The sequence below is a fragment of the Colias eurytheme genome, chromosome 4, assembly GCF_061535395.1.
Source record: "Colias eurytheme isolate Ceu_HAF_F1 chromosome 4, ilColEury1 Martin Lab GWU primary, whole genome shotgun sequence".
NCBI lineage: Eukaryota > Metazoa > Arthropoda > Insecta > Lepidoptera > Pieridae > Colias > Colias eurytheme.
Window position 1 is genome coordinate 10,661,090 of NC_142983.1, and position 24,263 is coordinate 10,685,352.

Consider the following 24,263-nt stretch of genomic DNA (forward strand, 5'->3'; position numbering starts at 1 on the left):
CTGCCTTACTTTTTATCACTTGGGATATAAAATATAGATGTTGGCTGATTCTCAAATCTACCCAATAGGCACACACAAAATTCGTCCGTTTAGGAGCAGTATGGAAACTAATATTGTGACACGAGAATTAATGTGATGTAATTTGACTCTATATGTTAGGTAGGTACGTTAACTTGATCTACGAAAATCTCTTTTAATATCGAATTCAACTATTATGTAAATGTTATGTGACTCTTTTTGAATGTAATGATGAATTCAGATACTTACTTAGAACTTTCGAGAAACACATGATCTTCTTTGGCAACGAAAACATACGGTAAAATATAGGAAAATTTTTAAAGGGACGGCCTTAGATGACAGTCTAACACCTTGGCCACGGACACCGGCGGCGCGACCGACGGCGCGACGGGCGGCGCGGCAATTCGCGCGGCGCGGTAAGCACGCCACGGGCAGTTGCGTTCGCCGCTGCGACCAGTGAAGACGAGGAGACGAGATGGCTTTATCAAAGTTAGCTCGACGTTGTTTGGAGAGTAGCAGCTTTTTTGCTCAAGATTTAATGTTTGGAAGATATAGTGGAGTACACGAATTAAATAGAAATCGTGTTACAGACGGAGAATTCCACCAAAAATATGAAAAATATAGGCATGATGAAAAATTATGTTGCGGGTGGCTAGACTTCCAAATAGCTGGTCTAGCTAGAATTTCTGCAATAAAAGCTTCCGTCTCCATTTTCGCGAAAAAAAAACAAACTATTTTAAATTAAGTTCGCTCCGGGAGTAGTCGCCGCGTCTGCCGCTCGACTCCGTGGCCTGCGCCGTAATAACTCATACATTTGTTTCGATCGCTAGTCGTGCCGCGCGATTCGCTCGGGGAAATTCGCCGGTCGTCTCGCTGGTCGCCGCTGCGCGTGGCATGCCCAGTACATTTCCATTGACAGCGGTAGTTTAAAAAAGATTAACTATAGAGAACTTGCATACCTATCAATATTACAATTTATATGATTTATTTATTGATAATTGACTTTATCCTAAACGTACGATAATTTCGATCCAAATACGCATAATGTACGATAATTTTACGCCCCTGGTACGATAATCAGTTCGCTTCAGGTTGCTAACACTGATTTCCATACATTTGATTCATTCGCAAGACGCGCCGCCAGTCGCGCCGCGCGAATTTTCGCTATAGCGAATTGTCCGTGGCCAGCACGTAAGGGAACGGCTATCTTAGAATTATGTGATTTACGTTGGATATAAAATTATATCTTATATGAAAAAGGTTGTTATGATGTTTTTCGTAAATAAAAACTCTATGAACCAAAGATTTTGAATTTCGTTACAATTATGGCATTCAAGATCATAAGAGACCTTAAAGCTATTTCTTGGAGGTATTGCACAAACGCCAATGCTATTAACGTATAAATTATTATAAAACTAAGCCAATTAAATATTTAACGTGCAAGTACCTAATTTATAAACACTTCAAATCCTTGATACTTTTTCTCTTTTTAGAATTACACAATGTCATCGTGGAATGTCAATTAAACTACAAACTTGAACTTTGTCGTGTTTAATAAAACATGATATATTTTAATCTGTGGCTAGGAATTACGACGAATGTGAAGCTTGTAAATCGATTAGTTCCACGGTTCCGAGAGGCAATAACAAGTAAGGTCACAGTAATGTTGTTTCTTTTGAAGTTAGAGTATCGTAAAATATGGTTGGATTCTTTGGAACGTTATTGGTTTTATTTTTATTAGAATTGGTTTGAGTTTTTTATCAATAGAAATATTCAAGAAAACTAATCATCTCAAAAACAATAGGTACTCAATTAGTCTGTAGAATGGTACATTAAAACTTGAGTAATAAAATTGAAGCATATATACCTAAGCAATTTAAATTTATGGTCCTCACGAAAATTACAATAATGTTTCAAAAATTCCAACAAACAAGGCTCTGTAAAAGCTATTATAAAATTTGTTAAGTATTTGTTAAAACTACAAACCATAGAGTCGTCAGTCGTCTCGTAAATTTTTTTAACCCGGGAAAATTCTAATGAAAGATCGTCATAAATTAATTGGGGGTTTTACATTTAATAAACATAAAACTTGAAATGAATATTTAACATTAAAATGAGAATTAACATGGTGGAAATTTTTATAAGTCGAAGAAAAGCTAAAATATCTCAAATAAAAGATTTCTTAATCTAACATTTTGGTCTTTAACTACTGAACCGGTGAAACAAACAGGTCTGAATAAAAAACATTGATACAATCGGATGGCTTATGTACATAATATATTATCTGTGAGACTGTGCCGATGGACAGACTAAATGCGTTGTCAAAACACACCCACCTCTTTAGCCGTGAAGTATTAACATTTGAAAACCATCGCAAAAGCATTGCCTAAAATACCAATAAGTTTATTTCCGTAAATATCTAAGTCATTATTTATTAATTTATCCTTATAAATCCTAGACTCTACAACAAAATACAACCTACACATCTTTACACAAATGTTAACAAAAATCAACGGGCGTTCGTTGAAAGCGAAGTGACCTTGGCATCAATACGTTATTTTTTAGCATGTGTGTCTGTATGTCAGTTTGACAACTGTCGTGGATTTATTGGAGATTAACTCTACCGTGTTGCAGTTTATTATTGTTTGGCAGTGTTCGTTAGTTTTAGTTCAAGAAGCTTATATCTAATACACTGGAGATTGCACTATGACCATTAACTTGTAACAAGAAAATATGACGTTGAATGACGCCTGTATGTTTTTTTATCCCTTTCACACCTAACTTGGCAAGTTTTAAACAAAAATCTCATATCTTCTTATATATAAAAATGAATCACAAAATGTGTTGGTAAGCGCATAACTCGAGAACGGCTGAATCGATTTCGATAATTCTTTTTTTATTATATTCCTTGAAGTACGAGGATGGTTCCTATGTAGAGAAAACGTAAACATGTACCACGGGCGAAGCCGGGGCGGACCGCTAGTTTATTATAAAGTTCACAAATACTAGACTACTATAATGTAGATTGTAGAGATATGGTAGGAAAATTTAATATGTAATCTTAATGTTTTTTAATGATATCTATCGAGGTATATGAAGAGCTAAAAAACAAAAATACCATATTACATAACATAATATCTTATATATAAAATTCTCGTGTCACAATGTTAGTCTGCATACTCCTCCGAAACGGGTGGACCGATTCTCATGAAATTTTCTGTGCATATCGGGTAAGTCTGAGAATCGGCCAACATCTATTTTTCATATGTACCACGGGCGAAGCCGGGGCGGACCGCTAGTCTTATATATAAAATTCTCGTGTCACAATGTTAGTCTGCATACTCCTCCGAAACGGGTGGACCGATTCTCATGAAATTTTCTGTGCATATTCTGTCCATGTACCACGGGCGAAGCCGGGGCGGGCCGCTAGTATATATTATTATATATAGTTTATCTATTGTTATACTTAATATGTTTATATATAACAATAGATAAACGTATTTTTATGATAGTCCGGTTTTCTTGCATATAAGTTTGTGTGAAGAATATTATTGGACGAATTTTTGTTATTATAGTGTCTCTAGTCTAATATTAATAAATAGCTAAATATTTATTATTATTATGCAAAAAATACGAAAAAATATTTGTGTGTTTTGTCAGTTGTTTTGTTTTCTTAGATATTGTATTTAGTGATACTTGCTGATGACATGATAATTTTATTTGACCATCCAAATAGAATATCAACTTCTTGGCAAATAATAAACAAAATATATGCGCCCACATTTGGCTGATAATCCCTCCCTGACCGCAAATTCAACACAGGAAAACTATTCAGACATGACCTATTTGTCAAACTGTCATTGCTACATTAGCGCATAAAATAATACAGTAGTAGAAAAAAATCGTGTTTTATTTTGAGAAAATCCTTTAAAGAATTAGAAAATTATAGAATTTAAATAATGACCAATTAATTGTACTGACATAATATAATTATATATAGTTGAGTATTATTATTTTATTATAGTTATTAATGCCTTACCTATGTAATTAAAATAAGTGTTAGCCTGAAGTGTTAGCTACAGGCTATCTAAGTACATAATATATTATGATTAATTATATTAATTGATTTATTAACTGTCTGTCACTGTAAGGTTTTTAAGATTAATCGCTTGAACGTATCCCTCAGGCCTCAAATTCTGATGTATTTAAAATTGAGCTTTGGAAAATCTTAGACTGTATATTGTCGCTTTTCACAAAACACGAAGACGATGAAATAGACGACATCTAGTATCTAACTTTTAAAGTTAACACTGTTTTAGATAGTTAATGTAATTAATACTTACATTATACATCTAGTGCCATCTTATAAAAAAAACATTATTATTTTGTATGGATGGATCCTACTCTGGCATAAAAAATATAGGGGATGTTAAACTTGACAGGATTTGAAGATACCAGATAACGCATACCTAAGCCATAGGAATAAAAACTTTTGCCCGTGCTTTGGCCTTTAGGGCACTTAACTAAAAATGAGTTCAATTAAAAGAAAGTTCAAGGTCATGACCTGATTATCACTCAAACCAGTTTTCCTATGACATAATCCAATAATCTTACCTCTATTATCCAATTACTATAACCTCGAACATTCGATAACTCCACAGTGACCTTCAAAATTTGACTAATGCTTTGCTAAATGGTCTGTCTGAACGTTTTGTTTTGCGATATTATGTAAATATTAATAACTAGCTTCCGCCCGCGACTCCGTCCGCGCGGATGTCGGTCTTCGCGTGGATGGAAAATTAAGATTAATTTTTTTCTACGTATTTTTCCAGGATAAAAAGTATCCTATTTTACGCCCAGGATAATAAGGTTTAATTATACCAAGTTTCATCGAAATCGAACCGTTAGTTTTCACGTGATGTTTTCACATACAGACAGACAGACAGACAGACAGACAGACAAAAAATTTTTTAATCACATATTTGGGTTTGGTATCGATCCAGTAACACCCCCTGCTATTTATTTTTTCAAAATTTTCAATGTACAGAATTGACCCCTCTACAGATTTATTATATGTATATGTCGTGGTCATATCGTAGATTTGATCATTTCATGATATGAGTGGCCATTTCACGAAATGGTCGCATTTCATGAAATGGCCAACATGGTTTGATCAGATCGTTAAATCGTCAACGTTTCACGATATGGTCATCCACATTTGGCCAGATCGTATAAAATATATAAAGTCCATAAAACATTAAAAAATTCTGAATATTTTTAGAACTTGTTTATTGTCATATAAGTTAGTGCCACGGCAGTGGCCGGCGAATGCCAGAAGCGAATGGTTTTTGCAATAGAAAACATTTAGGTTAGGTTAGGTTAGACTTTAATAAAGAACGCACGAGCCGAGCGAGCAAAGCGAGCGTGCCGCGGTAGCGGCCGGCGAGTGCCAGAAGCGAATCGCTTTTTTAAAAAAAGGAACAATTATAATAACATAGGATATGTAAATATATTTATGTAAAGGATTTTAGACGCATTTTTTCCTCAATATAAGATATCCGCATTTTCCATAGTACTCGAACCTCTTCGTCGTAAATTATTTGCTATGACTTTCTTCATATTGTAATAAAACGAACTATGAAGTTTTAAATTGCGAATAATTAAATTTTTGCCAGCGGCCGCCATCTTATCACATAAACACAGCGCTTGCAGCGCCTCTACCAATAATTAATGTAACTATTTTACGATATGATCAAATAATTTTGATCATTTCATGAAAAAACCGCGCGTTTAGTTGGCCATATCGAGAAACGATTTCTTATCATTGATCTGCCCAAACCACATCATGATGTGGCCAATAGACATTCGAGCATTTCATGAAATGCGACCATTTCACGAAATGATCGATCATATCATGAAATGAGCAAATCTACGATATGGCAACGACATATAGATTGTGTTAAATATATCGGCATACTATTTGTGTCTTATCGTAAAAATTTATTATCTGTATGCATTTATTACTCCGGAATTGTGATTAGCAACTAGATTCTAGAGATTAGATAAACATTACGATTTTAAATATTAGGATATAGTATTTATTATCACAGACATATTTATTACCTACTGTCAAAGAAATCACTTTTGCAATTATAAGTAATCACTGTCGATCGTGAGGCGCATTTTCTTATTTAACTATTAGTTCTTAAAAAATTTCAAATTTTTCAATGCTAAAATATAATAGAAATTGGAAATAATACAGTAAGTATCAACTATTCAATATGGATACATTCGTAGACTCGTAGTAACGCGGTGTATACGTACAAACATTTAAAAATAATATACCAGTCTTGTAATCTTGTTTGAAGCACGCATTAAACTAATTAAATATTGCCACCACTGATTTATTTTTATCATGTTAAGCCTTGTAAATAGAGCAAAATGTAAACAGAAAGAATAATTATATTCAAATACAAAAAAAAAAACCAACAATTTACATTTATAAAGATACACACTCAAAAACTCAAAGGACATAATATAAGGCTTAACCTACATTTTCGTAAAATCAATAAGTGGAACAGATGTCATATCCTCCATATCCGGAAAGATATCCGGTATCCCCAAAAAGAATTCACTGCGCAAAAATTCAATTGTTGATCAGTGAAAAATAAAATCTCCTAAATAGTTTTTATGAATATGATTACTATAAATTAAAATAAATTGAACATCTCATTTCAGTCATAACGCTTAAAAGAAATGCAGAAAAAAAACAACGTTATGCTAAATGATTAGAACTTTAAATAAAAAGCCATTTCTTTCTTTTTACAACATCTGGATTTCGTTCTTCTTCTGTTTTGCATAACTGTATAAGTAATAATTGTTTATTTAACTAACAAAGTATGAAAAAATACGTAAATAACTGCCAAGTTGGATATGCATCAAGGAAATCTACTAGTGAAACCGGTCCCAAATCTTCACAAATTCATGTGCATAATATTTAATAACATTGACACAATAACACATGTTTATTACACACGAAACTGTGACAAAACATAACCTATTTTTATCCTGTTGGCCGGCAAGCGAGTGGCATTGGCTTGTCGCCGGCGCTAATAAATACGTCATACCTTCCATGGCTTGACTGCGAATTAGCTTTACGAATATTTTAATGAATTAAATGCTTAGATTTCGTTAAAATAATGCAATCTATTAAAAATTGCATTGTTTAGTTTAGATTTGCAGACAAAAGATCATTATTTGACAATTAATTCGCATTTTTTAGTAATTTGTGTGGCGTTTAGTCTGAATGCTCAATAAAACCACTTATGATACTCTCAAGTTTAATCTTTCTCTATATCTTTGCTTCTTTATTTTTTTCTAATTTTTTGTTGAAGTTTTAACGCTACTTTTATGTAGAGCTTTTTTCGAGAATGAAATATATTATTCAATGTTTTTGACAATTTCACACCATATGCCATGGTATCTCATTCCCTTAGCTTAACTAATATAAGGGCTATCTTTATAATTTACTGCAGCATCTGTTTTTAATGTCATTTTACTGCATATACATATTATTTGATTACCTTTACCCTCACATAGGTCCTGAATAATAACAAGATGGAATACAAATATAGCCCATAAGAAACAATATTTAGGGAAATGAAAATGTAATTTTGTTATCATAGTTACTCTACATTTTGGTCGCACGCAATCGCACCATCAAGGATATTTTTGGAAAGCCAAAGTTTGTTGTGTCTACGATGTTTATATTTGGAAAACTAGTACTAAAGTATTTATTATCATACGGTGAATGAAGGGAAGTATTTAAGCATTTGAAAACAGTGAGGAAAACTATTGCTGTGGCTGTGATTTCATTTGTAACGTTTTTTTATTTAATTTTAATAGGTATGCTAAGGAGCCTAAATTTTTATGATGCTTACACATTTTATATTAAGTTAGAATACTTATTTGCTCAGATTTTGCTTTTTCAGTAAGTTACTACACACAGTTTTCAATTTTCCCAGCTCCCAGATGAAACAACCCTCTTCCAAGGAGTTGATAAATATTTTTTTTATTTCTATTGGAATAAAAAAAATATTAATTATATAATAACTAATTATTATTAGATTGCAAGAATCGATCTTAAGGCAACTTATTTTACGAGGAAGGGATAAGTAAAGGAAAACCTACAGGCTGCACATCGGTCGTACCAGCTCGTACCACCTGCGTGCTCCCAGACACGCCACGTCTTTAATGATACCATTCTTGATTATTGCTAATAAAATATCCAGTAAATAATGGGATTTGTTTTAAAGAGAGCCAATTATATTTATCTTCCTGGAGCATGTGAAATGGAAATAATACGAGCATTTATTCAATACATAATTTTTACGTTATGCTTTTTTTTCTTTGCCCTTCTACTCCCCATAAACCAGCACCAAATATTCTAGGCATCCCAGACCAGTTCCTTGCGTTGTAATGTCTTTCCTGGAAAAGTGCGCTTTATTTAGGAACTTAGTGATATTATTTTGAAATGTAGGGATTTATCTAAGGTTTGTTAATTATTACTATGAGGAGTAGGTATACTGACTAGTTAATAAAAAAAATCGGCGAGTTTTTGACAAAATCGTAACATAAGGTGCAACAACAATCGTTGCATAACAAAGCAACTGCAATGACTATAAACAGCGAAGTCTATGAACTCATGAACTCAAAATAGAGATTATTGCACCAAATCGACTCGCACTGATTCCTGACATTTGGCAGTTGAATGAAACACAATTGGTGCACTGAACTTGGCTTATGCTCACGTGAATCACAAAATCAAGGGCTAAATAAATTTGGACGTGAGTGGATATCGGAAAATAACGATAACGTAATTTCAAGATCAATGCTATATAGCGCGCGTGGGCGTGTTTACTTTTAGAAGGGAGTTGATAGAATAATACAGATATTTGGTTTAAGTGGGACATCCTGAGATTGCGTAACTGAAGCTTTTTATAGATTTTCGTTAGCAATTGTTGATATAGATGCTAATTTTTTTTGTGGGATACAAAATCGATTATTTTTGGGGTCAGATTGTAAATAATATTTTCGTATCAGAGCTTTTCGACACAGAGAAAATAAACAAGTCTCAAAGCATTTAAACACGAGTAAATTGAAAGTTACTTCTATGTTCCTGTTTTTTTTTTCAAATCGAATAATGTTAATTCCTAGTTGTAGCGTGTCATGTCTTCTATGATAAACAAACCTGGTTTAGTTTTTAAGTATACAAATGGAAGAGAAGCTTGATAAATGCAGTACTTGGCGTCATCCTATTGGCAAACAATTCTGTTGGTTATTGCATTATCTTTACAGGTGGATTTCACGCTCGATTTAATGTAGGTAATATATTTAATAGAGACGTTGGAGGTTGGTTTTAGAGATTTATGAACCAATTTATGTATGACTAGATATTACAATGGTTGTAGAGATAACTATGTATTTAGTAGTGAATTTTTGATGTATACTCAGACATTCAAAAATTAAGGTGTTGTTAAAATAGCGTTCATTGTCATCCTTCCTTCAAGAACTGTAGTTTTTAGTTCGACAATTAGGTTATTGTTTAAGTATATCTTATTAAATTATGTTACCTAGTTATATAAATACTTATACTTTAAGTACTAGATACTTATACAGTTTAATATCTAAACGTATCTTCGTTAAATGTTCTGTGGAATAAAGACCTCGAAGTTTATAAAATTCGATGCAAAAGATGCAATATTAAAAATAATGATACGTTTGAATTTTGTATATAATGATGAATGTGATTTTTTTCTTGTTACAGATGAACAGGAAAGAGTACAAAAGAAGACGTTTGTTAATTGGATCAATTCACACTTATCGAAGGTGAGCCGATATTCATTATTTTTAGAAGTTAATTATACATTGCGTTTGTCCTATAATACCTATTAGAGAACCTGAAACTATACAATAGGTAATGCCTGGTAGAGATTGCTGCTTAGCAATAAGGCCGCCTCTTGTACAAACTATGTCTTTCTTATGTATTAATGTTATTTTTGTCATATTTTAGTTTGTGCAATAAAGAGTTATAAATAAATAAATAACTTAAACTACCTTTAGACAAGCTTTAGACCAATACGCATTGATTACCTAAATTTTTATTTATTAAAAGATCTACCTATATTTGTTACATGCCTCATCTGACCAAGGAAAGGCTTTACTTTTTACTGTTTCAGTAATATCCTGTAATTAAATTATTGTCAATCAAATTGCTAAAAATAATTTGCAGTTATTTTAATTGATAAAATCTGTGATTTTGTGTGATTAGAACTTCTCATACTATTCTTCTTTTGATTTGTTGTAAGGAATTTTAAATTCTATGAATCCTTTTTAAATGGACTTCGAAATGAAAACCAATTTAATAATGTCCGTATTTTGTACTAAAATATTATTTCTTACAGAGAATACCTCCTATGCGAATTGACGACCTAATCTACGACTTACGAGATGGAACTAAGTTATTGGCCTTACTTGAAGTTTTATCAGGAGAGAAATTGGTATGTTTTACATTTTAATTAAATAATAAAAGGTATAATTTCATTCGAATTATATTTACTTTTATGGCGAAAGATCTTTCTCTTTCTGTCTGTTACAATATTTTAAATCCTAGATAGCTAAACCTGTTTTTGGAATGAGTTAGGTTAAATTTGGTATGCTATATACGTTTTAATGCCTATTCTATGTAAATAGTTTAGTACTTACTACTTAGGTATACGATACAATAGCTAGAAGCTTATATTTCTACAATCTTAAATAGCGAAGTAGTACAATAATCTAAGAAAACACGTGAACATCCTAAGCTGTTTACATTGTGAGGCTGCCCTGCAATGTGTCCAGTGTCCACACTTGAATAAAATAAACCCACATCTCATTATGTGCTTATATTTCTTTTCTAATATTACACGTAAGCTGATCGCTAATAATCAGATCGGAACTTGTTATTGGATTTCACTAAAACCAAGGCCTTTTGGCTCTAAAACCAGACTATTATGTTTTAAGACTTCGATCCTATTTGATTTATAACGTTTTTACTTTTTATGTGTTTTATTTGATTAGAGGTTGCTCTAATGTATTTTGGTCGAAATTCTTATCTTTAATGTAGTTAATGAATAAATTATAATTACAAATATCACGGTCATTTAAGGGCGCGTATAAAGTCAAATCACCAATCAACTTTTAGTTGATACGTGTAATATTCAAGACCAAATATAAAAAATAAAATATATGTAAAACTTGATGATATTTTCGATTATATTGTCAGATCAAAAACATAAAATATTGAAATTGACTCGATAGAAAAAATTCACGAAGTTACCTCTAAATTTCACACTTTTACGTTTTTTACTGGACATGGTAATACTTATTATGATTTTTTTTTCATAAACAATTATATTAAAACATTTGCAAGATATTCGTCAGAGCATTTTGTGTAATTACTTTTAGTTTTGGTTTAATCACGATAAAACACTTTTGGCGCTTACTATATTTTTAATTACGCAAGAAATCATCTTCCATCGCACGTTCCGGGAGCTAAAAACATAATTCTATTTCATACATCAGACGCTATCGCTCCGTTGAGACGAGTAGACCACGCTAAAATTGCTGCGCCGTGTTTTATAATTACGCCGAATATTGATTTGTTGAAAATGGTAAACAACAAAATGAAAAGACTTAAGAAACGAGAACTAAAGAAGATTCAAATTGAAAAGATAACTAAATGTCGAAGGTAATAATGTATATAATGTATAATATAATAGTATTGTTATAATATTAATAAATAATAATTATAATATAAAAAGATAAGTCTTGATTTACCTATTTGAGAAAGTTTAGTTTCTGTAAAATAATTTCCGCGGGCTGAGTATTGACGCGATAGCAGCAGCAACTATAGATAGGTAAATAAAATTCATAGTGGTACCTAATTCTTACAGTCGCGGTGCAATCAATCAAGTCAAGAAAGATTTATATTATTATTATTACTATAGGCAGATCCTATGTTCGCTCCAGTAAATAATAATATCAATAATATGTAAACCGGTTGTGAATAGTACATATATATTATATTTACAATCTGTATTAGATAATCATACATAACATCTATACATAGGTATAACAAATTCGTACGAAAGTCAAAATTGTACTTACATTGAATAGGTATTTTTTTATAATATACATATGTATATGTATATATATAATATATTCATAATCTGTATTACATAGTAATATGTAGTTTTTAGAATTATCTATACATAAATATAGTTTTTAGAATTTTTGTATGTGTGTCTGTAATCTGTATGTAGGTATGTCTGGGCTCTAATTTTGGTGCAGATATAGCTTGAGACCTGAGAAAGGTCATAGGATGAGTTTTATCCCGTAAATAAAAAAAACTGTCTGTGTTTGTCTGTTTGTTTGTACACGCTAATCTCCGGAACTACTGGACGGATTTGAATGAAAGTTATTTTGTTGTGTAGGTACTATTATATTATCCGGGAAATATAAAATAATAATTTATTTTGAAAACTGAAACACCTGATGCAGAACCGCAACAGACCACCTAAACTATAGATTCATTTGAGAAAGTTTATCCAGGCGAGTTTGGATATTATTATTTGTGTAAATTCTGTAAATTCGTTTCCGCGAGTTGAGTATTCATGCGACGATATTTATAGATACCTACATTCATAGTGGGTACCTACAATTTACAAAGACACTTTTTATACTTAGTTATGTAGGTACCTAATTCCTACGGTCGCCTTGCAAATGCAATCAATCAAATTGACCCTGTTTGAAAGTAATTTACTAATTTCACAGAACAATTTTAAATTTGGAAAATGTGGACCCTCACTCTCAACCTGTGTCTACTGACTATTGCCACGCAGAAAAAAATACTCCAGAAAGGTACCTGCTAAAGTTACCAGCTCTCGATAAAATAATACGTAAATTTCGAAGAACTTTGTAATATTTTATAAAGGATAATTTTTATTTTTATTTTTAGAATAATTGCTGAGTCGAAAAATGTCGTACAATCTAATAGTCCATTAAATAAAAAGTTCTAGAGTGCGTGAGTTAGTAACGTAAGATGTTTCTTCGGAAACATGTCAAGAGTCCCTAGGTAATAAACATACTAAAACCCCGGGCCACTAGGAGGAGCCCCGGAGTGGGGGGAGGGGGAAAATGGGTCCATTTTTTCATTTTTCGCTTAAATCTCAAAAACGGTACATGTTAGAGAAAAACTTTCAAGGAAAAGTTGAAAGGCCATAAAATTATCTACAAGTTGTACCTGAATCATTTTTTCCTATATCCTACCGTTTCTGAGTTATACGCAGTAAAACATGATTTTGGCTCAAACAATTTCCACATCAATCGATCAAAAAATATTTCTTTCTTCCAAAAAACTCAAAAGTGCTACTTGTGACCGGTACTGATAGATTGCTCTTAATTAGGTCTATAATTGGTAAAATAAACACATTCCTCCATGGAAGCCTTTAGGAGGAATCGATTGTCAAAATATTATATTATGGTAGTTTGAGTTACTGAACTTGATCTTTTTATTTTTTTCTTCCAAAAAACTCATAAGTGCAACTTGTGACCGGTACAGATAGATTGCTCATAATTGGGTCTATCATTGATAAAAATACCAGATTCCACCATGGAGGCCTTTAGGAGGTATTGAATTTTATTAGGGTAGTTACGATACATGAACTTTTTAACTAACTACCCTAATAAAATTCAATTCCCCGTAAACGCCTCCATGGTGGAATCTGGTATTTTTAGCAATGATAGACCTAATTATGAGCAATCTATCTGTACCGGTCACAAGTTGCACTTTTGAGTTTTTTGGAAGAAAAAAATAAGAAGATCAAGTTCAGTAACTCAAACTATGTACCATAATATAATATTTTGACAATCGATTCCTCCTAAAGGCTTCCATGGAGGAATGTGTTTATTTTACCAATTATAGACCTAATTAAGAGCAATCTATCAGTACTGGTCACAAGTTGCACATTTGAGTTTTTTGGAAGAAAGAAATATTTTTTGATCGATTGATGTTGAAATTGTTTGAGCCAAAATCATGTTTTACTGCGTATAACTCAGAAACGGTAGGATATAGGAAAAAATGATTCAGGTACAACTTGTAGATAATTTTATGGCCTTTCAATTTTTCCTTGAAAGTTTTTCTCTAACATGTACCGTTTTTGAGATTTAAGCGAAAAATGAAAAAAATGGACCCATTTCCCCCCTCCCCCCACTCCGGGGCTCCTCCTAGTGGCCCGGGGTTTTAGTATGTTTATTACCTAGGGACTCTTGACATGTTTCCGAAGAAACATCTTACGTTACTAACTCACGCACTCTAGACCCCCCTTGGAGGGACTCATTCAATGGACTATAACCAAATTAATCAAAATAAAGTTCTGGAGGAATGTGTGTCGTCGACTGCGTATGTTTATTTAAAAATAGTATCTATACTCGCTATTTCGACAGACTTTTTTTACGGATTCGTGCTCTATACTGTTTCCCTAATATTGTTTTTTTTTTTATATATTACATACAGACAGTTTTTACTTTTTTTATTGTTTTATAATATGTATAGATTATCATTAATAATTATAAACAAATAATAATAAAAAGACATATTACATAATTTGTGATGATTTCAACTTCACTGTTTTATACAATTATTTTAGACAACATACCTACTAACTACCGAAAATACGCGTTGAACGAGCGAAGAATATTGTGTATAATTTAGCGTGCGATGAACTTTACGTACGTTGGATGAGCCGGGTGTATGAGGGTATTGTGAGGGCGCGCGGCATGGCGCGTAATGTGCGGGGCTTAATCGTAGAATTATCTGGCTTTATACGCCCTCTTAAGGTTTACCCCAACACTACTATAGAAATGTGAGATATTACGAGATCTTATGAAATGTAAGGTTTTTGTGAAAGTTTGTTAGTTTATAGTGGTGTTGGTTTATTTTGGTTGTCTGGTTTAATTTAGATGAAACTTGGTAGATAAAAACTATGAATATTATTACAAGCCATGGATTGACCGGATTCACAACATACCACAGGGATTTGTCATCTATGACGCTAGCAAAATAACTCATAAACAGGAAGTCATCTGCATTTCACTTTTTCCAGCTGTGCTATATGTATCAATGAACTTTTACACCACTGAGAGTCGAGAGATTTCTTACAAAACTTGTTGATGTTACATCGCAGTATAAAAATAGCTGGATCCTCTATGTTCGTTTGACGATTTGACAATTTACCCATATTGCTTACCCTGTATAATAAACTAGATTTCCGCCCGCGGCTTCGCCCGCGTTTTCAAAGGAAAACCCGCATAGTTCCTGTTCCCGTGGGATTTCCGGGATAAAACCTATCCTATGTCCATCCAAGTTACCCTCTCTATGTGTGCTAAATTTCATTGTAATCGGTTCAGAAGTTTTTACGTGAAAGAGTAACAAACATCCATACATCCATACATCCATACAAACTTTCGCCTTTATAATAGTATTAAGATTATTCAATGAAATTATATTTCCATAGCCCATGGAGCGTGGCCGAGTCCTCCGCAGGCCGCACTTCCTATCCAACGCAAACACAGCGCTCCGCTTCCTCGCGGGCAAGCGGATCAAACTGGTCAACATCAACGCAGCAGACCTGGTGGACGGGAGACCGGCTGTCGTCCTTGGTCTCATCTGGACTATTATATTGTACTTCCAGGTATGGTAATTGGTAGATGGTTGTTTGGACAGTGGCGTAGCAATTTTTAACGTCATCAATATAGATTTTTTCATGTGGTTAGGTCGAATTTCGTCAATAGGCCTAATGTTATTAATAAAGAAGAGTATATGTTATCATTTTTTTTGCAATTTTATCTGGATATCTAAATACATTTGAGTAACATCAGTAGGTAGAGTTAGCTGAAAAGTACATTACCGTGTAATACGTTAACAAAACAATTGCTTATGGAAACAATAGTCGATACTCACAATATTTCAGACGTCATTAATTCATAAATCTACAATAGGTACCTTTACTTAAGTCATCATTGTTACGCCACTGTTTCGGTCATAAAACATATTTTTTAAACTTTCAGTAGAAATAAAAATTCATAGGAAGTAGTAATAGAATTAGCAATAACTAATTAGTATTAAACAGTTTTTTATCACACTAATTGGGAGTGGAAATTTTTAGGAGTATAAGAAGCGCTACTGTAACGTTTAGCAAAATGAATTTTGCATTTGTCAAATATACAGGAATTACAATATGCACTAATATAAACACGACTCTTAGTGTAAATCTAGAAGTAATTATAAAAGAGATAGAACACAGTGTGATACAGCACTAAAGCGAGCCATATTAAGTGAGAATACGTTTAGATTTTCCATTTTCTAACTCTATCTATCAGTTCCCTCTAAATTAAAGCTTAAACAATCTCTGCTTTTCTAAATTTCCTAAATATTTTAGCCAAAATTTGGTCTATTCTCATTTTAATTGGCTTGAATATAATTTGTTTGCGCAAGCTTCGTTCAATAAATTGGACCCACAGGACAGAGGACTTCAGGTGGGTTAAGCAAGCATAGAACGAATTTGCATGTTAATATTTAGTGCTTTTTTACGTGGCACTTTCTTAAATTATTTTATCTTTTTCTCTCTATAGCTTTCTTTTTTCATATAAAATCCAACAAATTAGCGTCATATTTTTTTTAATTCATTATATTTTTTACTAAGTATAATGAGAGTTTAATTACGCGTTTATTTAATTTGGCTTGCATTTTGGTTTGTGATTTTAATTTTGGGTGATTTTAAAATATTATGACTAAATAATGATCCATGATAAACACAGGTATGTCACACAGTGTTTTATCAGTGGTTTTAGAAATAGCACTAGGTAGGTATAATATATTTGTAAATACAATAAAATGCAAAAAATAATGCAATGCAATTTGCAATCATTTGAAGATCACATTACTGCACGAAGGATTGATTTCCTTACCAGAATTCTGTAGTAAACACTAATTTAGCAAAAAAATGGCAATTTAAAGATTTAATACTAAAAATCTACGCAAAAAAAGGCTTCGTAAAAGTCCTACTGCTTATGAAAAGGTTAAATTATTTATCTATATTGGTACCAGATTGAAGAGAACAGTCGCGCGCTAGAATACCTCGGCGGGTCGAGGTGTGCGTCCGTCATGTCACAGGAGTCTGGTGCGGCCACTCCGACCCATAGAGCTGAAGACCGGTGGAAGCAGGGCGCGAAGAAGACCCTGCTGCAGTGGGTGGCTAATGCGCTGCCGAAGTAAGTGTTTAGTTTTGTTTTAGTGAAGTAATCTCCACAGCGGTGATGTTAAAAGTAGGTCTATAAAACGGCTGGGGTGTAAAGCCTATTTTTTGAACTCCATTGCAAAACCCATGCAAAACCTAAAAAGTTACTACATGTTTGACGATATTATTGAATGATACAAGACTTAGGGAGCTTTCTGAATAATTATAATTAAAAGTACTTATTTTACGATTCTGAACATTAATACTTATGCCGGTACTTTTCCTATTGGCCTTCTCCAAATATCGACATTTCCAAACTTGATTTTTCGCTAGAGAATATACCTAGTTATCTAGCTACTATAGAAAATAATAAACTGTCCAATCAAATCGATCGATATTAAGGTGTTATTGTGCGACATTCTGAGATTCTCAGGAATGCCCATATGTTCCACCTGACGTGGTTCTGTCGGGAGACAATGGGTGACGTGAAACGATTTTAAAATGTCTGCGTGTACGTATGATTGTAAATTGCTATTTTTTAGTGTCAACTTCTAGGACAAGAGTATAATTATTATTCGAATTTCGACCTTTTGTTAAATATCTAAGAGTTAAGTTAGTCAAATAATAATTGTCATGAAAAAGTTATATTAGGTAGTCGCTGGAACAGTTTAAATTTAGAAATATTTTATATCGAGCTGTAGGCTCAGAACCAGGAGCAATCTATGTTTTACATTCTCCTAATTGTTTCCTAAGTAACTAGTTAAGTTACTTCGGCTACAAGAAAACAATAGATGCTTAAAATAAAACGCATAACACTCCCATAAAAAAATACGTGTAGTGCATAAATAATAATTGTTTCTGTTGCTTAGTCAAATATCAAAGTTATTATTTATACAAGAACAAATTTATAAAATAGTTATTACGCTAAATTACTTAAAAATAAGTATATTTTTTGATATAGAAAGCGGGAATATAATATCTCTTTGTAATTCATTTCGCTGCCGTATTTAAAACCTGTCCAAGGTTATTTTACTAATCTGTCTGAAGCCGAAGTGAAATCCTTGTGAGTCATATCACATCCATTTATGTGTCAATCAATACGTTGATTGATGAATAGTTCATAGACTGCTTAGTTATTTGATACTTTATATTCTTTATATAGAGGTGTATTACGTATTATTTCCTTTTTAAAAAGGAAATAATACGTAATACACCTCTATATAAAGAATATAAAGTATCAAATAACTTTGTACTTACGCCTAATTACTGCCTTTGTTCAATATTAGGTAGAATATAATTTCAAACATATTAAATAAAGGATCATGTATTGTTAAATGTTAGCTTACCTCTAAGACTAACCTAAATATTGACCTTTACCTATCACTCGAAAACTCGAAACGATTTCCTGAAATGCTGCAAATGTATGTTCTTTTAACCGTAGACGCTATAAAAGCACTTTCCATTCAGGCGGATTCCTGTTTCAAAAATAAATTTAATGATTTAAATACCTATTGTCAATTACGACTCTCTTTGAACAAAATATTTACCATGTTTATTTCCGCAGGGACTCAAACATCCAAGTAACAGATTTCGGTCCGTCCTGGCGCGACGGTATCGCCTTCCTGGCCATCATAGACGCGATCAAGGCGAACCTCATTAACCTCGCCGAAATGAAGAGGAAGACAAACAGACAACGGTTGGAACACGCTTTCGATGTAGCTGAAACAGAACTGGGTATCGCCAGGTTGTTAGATGCTGAAGACGTGGACGTTGATAAGCCAGATGAGAGGTCCATAATGACGTACGTCGCGCAGTTCCTGCATAAATACCCTGAGCCTAAGGTAATTTGCCTCTAAATTTTTCTAACAATAAACTTATGTACGTATTGGTAGAAAATTGAAGAAATTGCCAGAATATAATATAAATTTCTATTGTAATATTCTGGACATAATTAAAGAAGTATTTAGGAATGCGTGTTAGAATCTAATTTTTTTTTTAATATAATGTAGTAAGTACTTATAGTTGTAAGTAATTTTCGTTAGCATAATATTCATAAACCTATATATAATAAACCTACCTATATTCCTTATTCATAATCTTTTCATAATTAATAATAATTAGCTTATCATTTCTTTACAATGATGTCTTCATAAAATCTGAATAAAACATTCATGATATGAATCTGAAAAATTAAAATTATTACCTAAGCGTATAATATCTATCAAACCTAGTTTATTAGTTCACATGAATCAATGTAATTTACGAGTTATTTATGACTCTATTTATATCAAGCATCGAATTTAATTGCGTCCTGCTTGAAATATGTGTAGGTGCTGACTGCTGACATATTATTAACTATTAAAATAAAATATACAGAGTCGATATTAATTGGGATAGGATATTTACGTAGTCGCTATCAATTAAGTTAAAGAAAAATATTTCCATTCAGCCTCTGTTTTATAATAAAATGAAATGACTGTTTAATTACCGATCATTTAATTAACTATATTATACTAATCTATTATTTTTAGACAACTGGTCCCGACGCCGTAGCAGCAGTACAAGAAGAATATGAATTGCTCAGAGCGTGGCTGTCTGAGCGTGTTACCACTATCCAACGACAATACGATTCCAGAACACTATCCAGAAACTACCACGACTATCTCCTGGCCGAGACCGAAAGACTTGCCCGTGAACCGTTGTACAGGAAACTAGAGAAACTTATGTACACACAGAGTCTCGTCGCCATCGCCCCAAGCTCCTGGAGGGAGCTCGTATCACTCTGGATAGAACTCGAAAGACTACACAGAAAGTGGCTCTGGCTGCTTGATTCAGAACTACCTGGAGACTTCCGTGTCGTTGGTGAATGGCTTGCCCGTGCCGAGTATCTTTTGTATTTCGACGAAATACCGACTGCCCTAGACGAAAGAATCGCTGCAATCATCAGCGAAAAACTCGAAGAACATACAAGATTCTTCGCTGATCTACCAGACGTCATTGAACGTTTCGAAGCAGCGTTGAGGTCGCCGGATGCATCCCAAATCCCCCCAGAAAGACTGCAAAATATGAAGGAGCGCTTACAGACCGTCAGTCTTAATGCTCCCCAAAGAAAAGCGAGATTGAAGTATCTCGAACACAAATGCTGTATCGTGGCTTTCACGGAATTAACGAAGGCTAAATTAGCCGCATGGACCGGTAAATACGGTCGCATCGATCACGTACGTGCCTTATTAGAAGATTACGATAATTTCGTCATTAAGAATAAGATATTCCAAGAATTCGATAGAGCTTACGTTGATATAAAGCAAGTAGCAGAAGAGTATAAGAGAGTGTGTGAAGTTGATAGGACTGAAGCGAGAGAGATTGATGCGTTCTTACGTGATGTGTCTGAGACGTGGAGACGAGTGGCATCTGATGTGAGGTGCGCTCGAAGTGTGCTTGAAGAAGTAATTGCCCATTGGGAAAGATGGACATCGATATCAGACCAATTCACTATATGGTTGGACAAAGCGCAGCACATGCTGCGAGTTTCAGAAGACGAGAGACTAGAATTCTTCCAGGACTTGACTGTGTGGAAAGAGAAACATCAGCTATTAGGAGATGCTGCCGGTTTCCTAGTAGCTACGTGTACAGAAGAACACAGTTCAGAAATCAAGAGAAAATATGTTGAAATTACTGAAAGATGGGAGCGTATTTGGGAGGAAGCAGAACGGTGAGTGTTCTGTTTTACCTATTAAATATTAAATAAGTAGGAGTTACGTAGGTACACAAATAAAAATTTATAAATTACTTATACGTTTACAGATACCTATCCGTTATCTTAAATATCTATTAGAATTTGTAATTGAAAAATAAATACGATTTTGGTAATAAAGTTAGTTGTTAATTAATTATGCTATTTTTAATTAAAATTAATTAAGTACTTATATTATTTTTTAGTTATGTCCGTGGTGGAGATGCTCTCCGTCACCGACGTGAGCTTGCAAATGGAATCCAAACCTTGGACTCATGGCTAACAGCAGCAGACAATTTGCTGTCCCGCCAACCCCGAGCTAATACAACAAGCATTCAAGCATACATCGACCAATTGTTACAATTGAACTCTGAAATTGAACAACACGAGGAATTGTTCAAATCCATCAGCAGGTAAATCTTAAAAGTTACAATAATTTAATTAAGTACTTAATTAAAAATGATTAACACTTACCTAGTTTTCGTAGGTATAAAAATTAACAACTGCAGTTTCACCAACCACCATATTTCTTTAATTTACTTTTCTTATAAATGTTTTATTCGTCATATTTGAATAAAAAATTTACCTGTGTGTTTACCAAAATCTTCGGCACATTGACCTATTTTTTTGTAAATCAATGGCAAGTTTGTTTATCTATGGATAATATTGCCAGGTTCTATTTTTAAATGTCCTCATTTAAATTCCGTGTTCTTTATTTATTTTTACAGGACGTTCCAAAATGCAATTGCTGAACTTCCACGTGATGAAGTGGAATCCAACATGTCTAAACTTAAGCAGCAGAAAGAAGCGTTAGTCAGAGTTCGAGCTACAGTACCAGTTAAATTACATCAATATAGGCAATTGCTGGTGCAACATGAATCGCTTGAAACAGGACAAAAGGAAATTGGACAATGGTTGGACAAAGCTGAAGAAGCATTACGTACAACCACAGAAACTAGACGGTATGTTTGTTTAATATATTATGTCAAACAGGAAAGAGGTTCATTTAATGTTTTACCATCAAATTAAATTTAGTTTTGGTGCGCTATTCAATGGACATATTAATCATTCAATATAATTTAGTACGAAAGAAAATAATTTTAATAAAAAATTCCATTACTAATTGACTGAACTATTATGAAGCAAGATGATTAAAATGTTTTTCCTTTTACAGTGAAGTTATAGAAGAAACGTATGAGATTCACCGTACATTCTTCTCAAGAACAACTTACTACCGATCAATGTTGGAAAGCAAAAACAAAGTCTTCCAAAACATCGTCAAAGCTGCTGATACTGACAAGAGTGCCGATGTCTCGGATCAACTTACACTTATGCGGGATCTTAATGAAAGGTAATTTTCTTAATAATTCAGTAGTTACGTTTTTTTACAAATATGTTTATGCGTTGCTTAATAATTTAAAACTACATTAATTTTATAGCCGTACTAACGTTACGTAAATAAAAAATGGGAAATTGAAAAAATATATAGGTATATATTTATAAATATATCTAGATGTTCAGCATTGAAGCAATTTATGAGAACAAGATAAACAATTTCAATATAATTAAATGAAAATACCTTATAATACTTTAGGTTTGCACACGTGTCATCGGAAGCTACGCGACGAGAGGCTGAACTTCAACGCCTAGTCCGCGCTTGGGAAGAATTTGAAAACAAGAAACGTGTGGTGGAAGACTGGGCGTCACGAGCTGAAGCTCTGCTCGCAGACAACAGAGTGGACAGCAAGCAAGCTTTACACTTACATGAACGGTTCTTCCACGGAGCTGACGAAAGAGCCGTGTCGGAACTGGTCCGGTCTGGACGGGAGCTCGTTGAGGTAAAAAGAAACACTGAAAATATTATTGTTACATGTACATTATAATCATGATAGAAAACGTTCCTAATAAGAAAATATATTCCAAATTGGAGGTAGATTGTTGAGATATGGCAACGGTGAACGGGATAGCAAAATAATTAAAATGTCAATTGTCAAGTGTTTGACAATTGACATTTTTAATTTCAAAATAGACATGCGCAAAACAGTACGTCAAATAGTAATGCAACATCACGCATCTCTTCCACGGAAGTGATATTACTCCGTAACATCACACATTACCCGATCGATTTTTAATGAAATGATGACATTAATAATATTATAATGTTTATATCTGAGGTTTATATTATATTAATGGTGATATGTGAAGTATTACAGATCATATTGAAAAATAGCAATAATAACTGCAATACTTATTAGTTATTACATATCGTAAAATTACAATTTAAGTAAATATTTAAAAAATGTAGTTGATTTTCCTTCATACTTGGCCACGTACTTTATGTTGTTTGTTAATAATTATAATGAACGCAAGCAAATGTAAAACAAAATAAAAAAAAGTGAGTGATGCGAGTGATGTTTGTAACTGATGCGTAATGCGTGATGTTGCATTACGTGTCAAAGTGATGTTACTTTTGTACTATTACACGCATTACCTACCCATGTCTATTTCAAAATAAAACGATTAAGATTTTATGTCGTAAATTACTACAATACTAAATAATAAGTAAATCTAACATAGGTACATTATGATGGTATTCGAATTAAACAGTTTTAGCAAAGGTAGGCAACAGTTTTACCTACCTATAGGGTTATTAAAAGTTTTTCTTATTTACAAAGTGTTTGCATAAATAACATCAACATCGTAAACTCTTCTACTTAAATCAAAATTCAAAACCTAACTTAATTATTAACATTAAATGGTGTTGTTTACAGCTGGTAAACGAACAAGACAGGCCAGGCATAGTACGAACTGTAGAAGAGTTACAAAAGAGATGGAAAGACCTTCTAGAAAGAGCGCCGCCTCACCTCATGAGGCTGGAATTCAAACTGGATGAAACCGTCTTCCACCACTGCATCAAGGATATTGAAAAGGAAATTGTTTATGAAGAACAAGTGAGTTTATTTTTCACATAAGTTTTCTCTTACAAAGATCCTTGTTGTGATTTTTGTAGAATTCTTATTAGTATTTTATCTGAATGACTCTGTTCATTGATTCTAATTGAAAAATTCTGTGGTTCATAGATTTCAGTTCATAAACCTTGATTAACATTTTCATTTAACATTAACATTTCAAACTGTGACTTGCAAAAAAGTACAAAAAAGCATATTTTTTCATAT

At 33.1% G+C, this 24,263-nt stretch overlaps 1 protein-coding gene across 1 annotated transcript in view; it reads left to right on the plus strand.

Moving 5' to 3' along the window:
- Nucleotides 1–24,263, plus strand: part of LOC149909200 (muscle-specific protein 300 kDa-like) — a 137,845-nt gene that overhangs the window by 16,567 nt on the left and 97,015 nt on the right. The window contains exons 2-12 of the mRNA XM_090101431.1: nt 9,845–9,906; nt 10,482–10,577; nt 15,633–15,809; nt 17,225–17,388; nt 18,919–19,195; nt 19,886–21,066; nt 21,294–21,500; nt 21,816–22,049; nt 22,262–22,438; nt 22,682–22,925; nt 23,859–24,038. Of these exons, the coding sequence (XP_089957557.1) occupies nt 9,845–9,906; nt 10,482–10,577; nt 15,633–15,809; nt 17,225–17,388; nt 18,919–19,195; nt 19,886–21,066; nt 21,294–21,500; nt 21,816–22,049; nt 22,262–22,438; nt 22,682–22,925; nt 23,859–24,038 (2,999 nt within the window). The remainder of the gene's footprint in view (nt 1–9,844; nt 9,907–10,481; nt 10,578–15,632; nt 15,810–17,224; nt 17,389–18,918; nt 19,196–19,885; nt 21,067–21,293; nt 21,501–21,815; nt 22,050–22,261; nt 22,439–22,681; nt 22,926–23,858; nt 24,039–24,263) is intronic.